The sequence below is a fragment of the Eleginops maclovinus genome, chromosome 6, assembly GCF_036324505.1.
Source record: "Eleginops maclovinus isolate JMC-PN-2008 ecotype Puerto Natales chromosome 6, JC_Emac_rtc_rv5, whole genome shotgun sequence".
NCBI lineage: Eukaryota > Metazoa > Chordata > Actinopteri > Perciformes > Eleginopidae > Eleginops > Eleginops maclovinus.
The window spans coordinates 22,027,953-22,036,564 of record NC_086354.1 but is presented as its reverse complement, the minus strand read 5'-3'; the positions used below and the strand labels follow the sequence as shown (position 1 = coordinate 22,036,564).

The following is an 8,612-nucleotide window of genomic DNA, read 5'->3' as shown; positions in this document are numbered from 1 at the left end:
ACAGTTCTTGAGCCAGAGACAGTGATGTCCAGTTCTAAAACAGCTGTCGCCTCACCACGACAATCAGATACGCAGTTTATTTTGGTGTAGTTTAAATGCAACAGAAAAGGTCGGGACAATAACCTTTCTATGTCTACGTTAGATTAAACATAAACGCTTACATTCATATCCTTAATAGCTCGCCCGTAAACAAACCAGATTCGTTCAGTATGCAAAAAATGTCTCAACTGTATTCACTATGGACATTTCAGAAGTTCTAGTATGCACGACAGAATTGCATAATGTCTGCCAATGAGAAAAAGCATAGGGAGAAGAGAATAGAAAGGACAAGCCGCTACAAGAAGACTAACTAGTAGAAACCCTATAAGAGGATGGGTTTGGGGATGGAGGACAGATGGGATAGTGGGAAGTCAGTTTGGGAAAGGCTGGGTAGGGATTCGAAGTGGAAGTTGCCCCACAAGTTAAAGGGGCACCTCCCTTTGGCAGTGGAACAGCACTCTTAGTAGTCAACGCAGCGCCGAGGGTGAGGGTGTACACAATGCTCTTGTCGGACAAGAAGGCCATTTCAGTGTCAAGATGAGATGAAGGCATTCTAGTAGGCAGCCAGGTCACAGTGTTGGAGCTAAAAACCTCAGATCAAGATGATGGACGCAGTCTTTCTACTCTTTCTCCACTCGGCTGGGATCATGGGGTTCTGGGACATAAAGAAGAACAATATTCAATGACAAAAACTTTATTTTTATGTAGCTTATATTGTAACTATCAGGTTAGGAAGGTGCTAAATGAACTATCTTTGGGCACCATCTTCTGGAGAGGTCTTTACCAGTAAAGCTGCGTAATGCTGTTTTAATTTCAAGACGGAAAGAGGGACATTTTATTATGTATCTTTATCTGTACGTAATAGTCAAATGTTTGTGTTTGTCAAATGTTTTTCTTGACCTTTGTCCAGCAGCTTTGTCTTGGCTGTTTGTAAGTTGCTTTGTTTTTTACATTTAGAACAAAATAAAAGCACATTCACAGACTTATCCGGCCATTAAAGCTGATGCTGGTTCTAAAAACATTCAGATTTTCAACTCAATCGATTTGTTTTACCAACACACTTGTCAACATTTAAGTGGATTTATTACATCTGCACTCCTCCTCAAGCATGCGTAATAAATCTGTGCATAGGGACAAATATTTTAAATAATTGGTGTTTTCTTTTTCTCTTTTTGATTTGTCTGCTGAGTTTGCATGAATAAAGAACCACAAGGGAAATATGTTTTGTTGTTTTAATTTAATCATTTTCTGCTTTCCAGACCACTTAACTCGACTGATTAATTCTCAGTAGTTCCCCAAAGTGAAATTTCCTCAAATGTATTCATCTTACCTGAGAGAGATGACTCCTGCTCATCTTGCAACACTGTCTCCTCAGAGACCTGCTGTGAATGGGTGACCTCTTGATCTTGATCGTTCTCCTCGTCTCTCTGAAGACCAGGCTGGGGCTCCTCCTCCGGTTCGTCCTTGCCCTCCCCCTCTGCCTCCCCCTCCCCAGAGTCAGTACTCCTGATGCTGAGTCGCCTCATACGATACATAACGTCCACTTCCCTCATCCAACCCAGGCGCTCGGCTGCCACGCGACCTGGAGAAACAGCCAGCTTGGTCTGCAACGCCTCCATTCGCTGGGCGGGGCCCTTGCTCCTCCTCTCCCCTTCCAGGCTAAGAGACAGCCTGCGGTCTAGGTTTGGTGGAACTGAAAGTGGCAGTCTATCTGGCGGAAACTCCGGTAACCCGGGGTGGTCTCTCCCCAAATGAGTCCTTAAACCAAGTCTATGCTCTGGAACAGCGAATGGCTTCTTTTCTTGCTCCTGCTTGTTATCAGCCATTGCACTCACTTGTCCATCACTTTCACTTTTCACTTCTGTCATCTGTTTGTCTGCGCTACCCTCAGGTGTTTTCTCCTGTAATGGCTTCCTTCTCTGCTAATTCTACTTCCTTAGTACTGTTGCACTAACACTCTGTTCCGTTGTGACTTGGGGGTCTTGTGGCACATCAGTAGCAAATTCTGTGGATGTGCTCTCCTCTTTAGCTCCGTTTGCTGGGTTTTTCTCAACAGGATTAACTGCACACAAATCGTCCTGGTTTTCTGCCTGAACATTGTCCGTTTTTTCACCCCCTCCCACATTTTCCTCTGTCATTGAATTCTGATCCCTTGTTCCAGCAGATGGGTCAGGCCCTGACGGTTTTAAATTCAAATCATTTGGCTCCTCTGTTTTAACACCTTCTTCCGGACTTTCTAATGCAGCGCGTTGTGGTGGACTGCCATTTTGATTGGTCGAGCTGTCCGAGCTGTTCTCCTCGTGAAGGGGAGGCAAGGGGCCCTGTCTCATTTGATTCTCAAGTTCTCTTTTACAAATAGGGCACTCCTCCTCTGATTCACCACTAAGATCTTGAAGAGTCTCTGCATCATTAGATTTAAAATTCCCTCCGGACGCTTTATTGACATCCGTCGGGGCCCCAGGGGCACGCAAAGTCTGGCATATGTCCTCATAATCCGGAGGACTAGTGAGCGTAGAGGCATCCTGCATGGGCTGTCTATCTGCCCACGGCATCTCAGCTGCTGCTGTGTTTGTCGTTGGACTGAAGTCACAAAGTGGTGTCTCAATAGGCTCATCTGGCAGGTCTAGTTTTACTGTCCTGCCGTCGTTGCTCCGTCTGCGCGAAAACTGTGTAACAACCCTGTATTCTCTGAAGCCTGTCTCCCGAGGAGGGACGGGGAGCTCCTCCCTAAGCTGCTTGCTGAAGGTTACTGACTTTGTAGCAGGCCTGGAGAAGGCGCTCTTGACTTCCCTGTATTCTGGGTCAACAGACCAGCTTACTGCACTGCGCCTAAGGCTGCTGGGCTTGTTGAGAGGTTCTGATGTCAACCGGATTTTGATTCGCTCAGGAATTTGAACAGAACCATCTGGGACTTTATTGCTGGCAGTGCCTAGCTCCAAGATGTCTTTGTAGGCCTCGTTGAGGTCCTCTATGCACTTATCAACACTTGGCTGTTTGCTGATCTGCTGCTGCTGTTGATCCTGGACTTCTTTTTTGATGGTCTCCAGCTCTTTGACAGCATCCCATGGACGCTGGACAATGGGTTTCAACAGGAATGGTTCAAATGCCTCCTGCCCACTGTTTTCTGCTGGTTTGGACTCCTCCACATTTCCTGAGGGTGGTACTGCTGGCTGCGGAGCTGTGCTCTTGTTCAGCTGGTTGGAGAAGGTGGCGGTCAGGGAGAAGGCGCTGTTGCTAGACAGTTTCAGGCTCTTCACTCCCTTAATAGGAAAAGTGAACGCAGTGCCCACTGCACTGCTGCTATCAGTAGGGACTTCAGTGTCGGGAGGGGCAGGCTCTTTTTGTGCTTCGTTGTTTTCAGAGGCAGGTTTTTCGGCCTCTGGGCTAGTTTGTGTCTCCTGGTCTCGATACTGGTTTGCAGGCCAGGTTCCCGACAGTTTCATCTCCTTGTAATGGTTAATCTTAGGGGGTCTACAGGGTACTCTTTTAAACATTTTGCTGCTCGCTCTACTACTTGTTTTGCTGCTCGCTATGCTACCAGTAAGTGCTTGCAGCTCAGCTTCAGCTGAAGATGTGCTTTGGAGACTTTGGTTAGTTAAATGGCCAGTTTTGTTGTCACTTGGACTGTCCGCTGGGTCTGGTGACTTCTCATTGTTGTTATTCTGATCACGGATTGTCCCAGTAAGCTGCGGAGTAGCGGGTACAGACACTAAACAAAAAATTGTCTCACTTAGTCTCTTTTTGAGATTCTTGGTTTTGTCTTTTTCTGGTGGTTCAGGCTGTTCCACCTTCTTTACTTCTGTCACAGTTTCAGAGACAACCTGTTCAGCTGGCTTGCAAGGGGGAGGTGGTGGTTTACCCAAAATAGACGAAGGAAAAAACTGACTACGGTTTTGTTCAGGTCCTACACTGTCACTTTTTTTGTTTAATCCCCTGTTGCACCATCGATTACTGCTGTCGTTGTCATTGGGAGCTGTTTTGCGACTTTCTGTACTGGGAGCTGACCCCTGTTGGGGAGGAAAGGCACTATCATGTGTAGATTGTCCTAAAATCTTAGCGGAAGGAACCTCTTTGTTGATGTTACGGATCTTGTCTGAGTCGGTGAGAGAACTTCCGCTAGGCCCTCCTGAGATTTGCTTCAGTCTTGGGTCTTCAGTGGGTAATTGACTGGCATGACTTGGTTGTTCTTCAGGTCCAGAATATAACTGTTTTCGAAAGGTCGCAGCACGATCTCTGTAATGTTCCAGCCATGAACCTGCCTGTCTGTAAAACCACCTTCCAGGATCTGAGCTGGGCATCTGCAGAGCTTCTGCCCTCCATCTAAGGTTTGCCATTTCATTGCGGTTCATTGAAACTGACCTTGGGGGTGGGCCTCGTCTATAAGATGGGGGTGGGATGTAGCCAGGGGGCTCCATTCCAGTGATGGCAGAGTGTTGTGCGTAATAGTCTTGTCTCAGATCCCCACTCCTTGGATAGTAGATAGGCCTCTCTTTTTGTTTGGCACCCTGTTCTATAGCAAGCATTTCTGCGCTACCCCTAGTCTGCTGGTGAATCTCATATGACGGAGGCTTTAAAGGCCTGCTGAACCTGGGCTTTGGTAAAAGTGCAACATGGCTGCTTGGCCCAACATTCCTACCCCACCGGTCCCTGACAACAGCACCACTATAGATATACCTACTATAGGGCCCAGAGAAGACAGTGCTGCTTATCCTCTGCCTATCAGGTAGGCTAGGCCTGGATGGGATAAGCTCTCTGCTGGCAATTCTATCAGGCGACAAAACTCTGGGGAGAGACTGAGACTTTGCTTTTGTTCTGGGGTGAAAAAAGCCCTCAGGTGTCCTCAGTCGGTACTGGTCATGAGCCCACCTGTCACCGTCCCCATCTGACAGCTGCCTTCCCAGGCCCACAGCAGGCCTCCACTCCTCTGTACCGAGGCTCTGGCACTTCCTCTCCCCGGTCACTCTTAGCTGACCAGGGGCTGCGTCCAGGTCCCTCAGCCAGGAAATCTCCTCCCATAGCTGCTGCGCCTGCCTCTCGGCTCTGTGTTCTTCTGCTGCAATCAGGGCCTGTGGCCTCCAAGCACCAGCAGAGGCCCTCAGCTCCCTGCCATCAGCATAGTCCAGGAGGATGCTGAAGTCCTGGCCTCGCCTCCGCCAGTAGGAAACATCCCTCTCTTCATGGCTCAGCGGCTCTGAGTAAGTCAAACTGGGAACATCGTAAAACCTATAAAGACAGAAAAGCCCAGTGTGAATAAGACATACAAAATATCACAGAATGAGAGAGAGCTGGACTCTGAGTCTAGGATAACTCTAGGAAAGGAAAAGTATCTTAAACAAAATACTGGTTATATGTTTAACAGTTTGGTAGTTTAAAATAAACAACAAAATTACACTAACTGCAATGAACAATATCTCCCAAAGCAACATGAATCAAAATGACTTTTATCGCCGCTTTTACGGTAAAACTATAAAACAACACCACCGTTTTCAGATTTGACAATGGTGTCAAGTCACAATGATGTGTTTTGGTTTTGGCAGTATTGGCTTTTCAACGCAACTTAATCAACGAGAGCCAGCACATATGAGACAGAAGTGCTTAAGTCAGCTGCTCCCAAGTCCCTTGAAGAAACCCTGAAATTGTGATGCTTCTGCAATATGGTCTGCATATTAAATTGTGCTGACCTTTTTCTCTGGAGCTGGTCATCTGGACAGCAGCTTTGGCTTTTAAAAAGAATCTAACAAAACATCCCATTACCTAAACTGACACCATAGCAACCTAGATTCCTCCTATTACCAATACACATTACTCAAACTGTACCCTTTAAGGAAATACAGTATGACCGACCAATAATCAATAAACCTTCAAGCCGTACGCTTCATTCTGTCACATTAAGACATAGAGGACAGAAATCACAAAACGAGGGCCTTTTTTGTTGAGTGTATATTATCCTGACATAGTTGTTAAAATGCCGTCTGAATTTAACATAAAATGGCATGTGTGTGACGGTTCAAACCAGCGGTTCCACTGTAGTGTGATAAAGCAATGCTGCCTGGAGATCATTTTAGTCGTGGTTCCAAATTTACCTCTGAGGTACAGGATGTTGCTGTAATGCACGTTGAACTGCCAAAACCATCACCTTAGAAATAGCATACTAAATCATAACAGATTGAGTCTAAAAAAAACACTGCTTTACTTCTTTGTGTTAAAAAGAAAAGGGTCATTTTGTGAAATGATGCTGTAGTTCTCATTTTGGAATTTTCTCGAATCGTTGTGGTTATTGTCTTGGTGTGATGGAAGAGTACTGCAGAGTGCAGGGTGAATATATATATATATATATCCACTCCTGTAGGTCATATCAAAGCATGTTTTAAGTCACCCGGATGACACTCGGTTATAACGGAACAAAGGTTTGAAATCCCTGTTGAAATTCCAATGTAACCATCATTTAATAAATTGTGTTTTTTCCGTCTATTTGATTCATATTTATGATACAACCAGTAAGCATTTGCAACAGAAAATCTAACCATTAAATATATGTTTTTTAAAATATACAGTGCTGAAGAATATAATAGTTCTGAAAATGAATTACAATCACCCTCTTAAAGAGCCTCATCTTGTATCTGCATTGCACTGTGTTAGTCACTGTACTCATTCATGTAAGCAGCAGAGTCAATGGATCATCCTCAGCAGCATATGCTACTGTATGGCTGAGGGGAGCCGCGCTGTGCACACTTGCCCAGCAACATGCTTACATCACAGAGCACGTGCTGGGCGTGATTCAGTGTGCCAGTGTTTACAGTGGAGTGATTACGCGCCTGTCTTGAGGCATGTTCAGTCCTCCTCAGTTTGCTCACTGTCTGGTGCTGCTGTTTACATCTGCCTGCCTGGAAGACGCTGTGGAGACGATACCAGCGCATGGGTGGGCTCCACAGAGACGCAAGCCATCTCTCTGCGCCAGCATGTAAACAACTTAAACGAGCGCAAAGGCACCTTTCATAATTCCCTCATATCCTGGCATAAGATATGTCAGTGGTTCTGCTGCAGCCACTGTGTTCTGCAGCTCTGGAAGGAGGGGAAAGGGAAGAGGAGGGGAAAAAAAACCCTGCGCAGTGCAGACTCAGTTTTGCATGCAATACCAAAGGGCCCCAGTGAAAAGGAGGGGAGAGGGAAAAAAGGTAAGGTAAAGGGTGTGGGGGGGGATCGCAAAAGTGAGGGAAGCAAAAAAAAAGCACTCACCCACTATCTGTGGCAAGAGAATCACCCAAGGGCTGAGCGTCACCTAGGATACCGATGCCGAGTTCCTTTCTCCTCAGGATCCTTTCACCGCTCTCGATGTCCGTGGCGGGGTAACCCTTCACCAGTGCCTGCCTGCTGCCATAGAGACCCGTGATAGATGGCCCCCGGTCCGCCTCGTACCCGTTCAGTGTCCCCCGGCCAGCCCTGTTGTCCACAAGTTCACGCTGGCAATCAGCAGGGCGCTTGTCGTAAGGCGTGGCAGACGGGGGGCCGCTCTTGGGCAATTTATATCCATGCGAAATGAGGAGGTCCTCCACACTGTACATGTTGGTGTCTCTCTCTCACTTCTGGGCAGGAGGGCAAAGGTGGGTGTGTTGCCTTATGCGCAGTGCTGCTGGTGGAAGCTGGAGCACGGTTGCTCGGCAGAGGCCATCACTAAGGGGAAAGACAGGGGAGGGAAGAGGTAACATGTGAACAGATTATTTCAGCATGCACCTAAATGCAGGATGTGTCGTTTTCAACACGCTAGCAGATGTCAGACATACAGATGTGTGCGATACCTTTCCAGATGTGCATTCGTGTCAGCATGTGTTAAGTTGAAAGCTCATGGGCTAAACAAAACAGAGACTTCTGTAAACTCTGCAAGGTACAAGTAAAGTTTTATTTTCACAATATAGTGCTTCCCTAAAACTGTTCTTTTTTTGATCCGGCTACACCCTTCCTTCCTCCCATAGACAGTTTATCATCGTTCCAAATCATCTAAAGCCATTGTGTAATGTAAGAATAGCTAAATTGAGACTTCCCGTCCATTAAACCTCTCTCTACATAATGATTTCTCTACCCTTTTGTCTGGGATAAATGTCGAAGCAGGTTCTAGGTGGAACATTCTTCGTCAGTCAATACAATCACAGGTATTGTTCTCCAGACACGCAGAGCAGCAATTGGACAGCTGCGCTAATCTTTGCATGTAGACAAATCTTCCACAAATAAATGTGCATGGTAACAGGAACTACAAAGTAAATCTTCCACATTAAGTAAAGAGAAGAGATTAAAGACCTCTCCGTACGAACAGTGTGTGTGTCGGAGACATTTAAGGTGATCTCCTCCGGTATTTTGCATCATATATTTGCAATAACTTAATACAGCTGCAAACATTCTGTTAAACCCAGAGGGGGGAATTGAATATCCAATATAAATTACTGCACATAATGTATATTGCCCCCTTGTCTCTGTGCAGCGTGTCACAGGGTGTGAGCTCCTTAGTATTCCTTTGTCCTAATGCCATCAAGAGGATATATGGAACATTTAGTACATGTAATTAAAGGGATTCAGCTGAC

At 46.1% G+C, this 8,612-nt stretch overlaps 1 protein-coding gene across 1 annotated transcript; it reads right to left on the bottom strand.

Moving 5' to 3' along the window:
• Positions 1-1,716: 1,716 nt before the first annotated feature.
• LOC134866285 (junctional cadherin 5-associated protein) lies at positions 1,717-7,601 on the bottom strand. The gene is made up of 2 exons (XM_063886372.1): positions 7,276-7,601; positions 1,717-5,262 (listed from the first exon to the last, which is right to left on the bottom strand). The coding sequence occupies exons 1-2, from the start codon at positions 7,599-7,601 to the stop codon at positions 1,968-1,970; spliced, it is 3,621 nt and encodes a 1,206-aa protein (XP_063742442.1). The 3' UTR covers positions 1,717-1,967.
• Between the last annotated feature and the right edge of the window lie 1,011 nt (positions 7,602-8,612).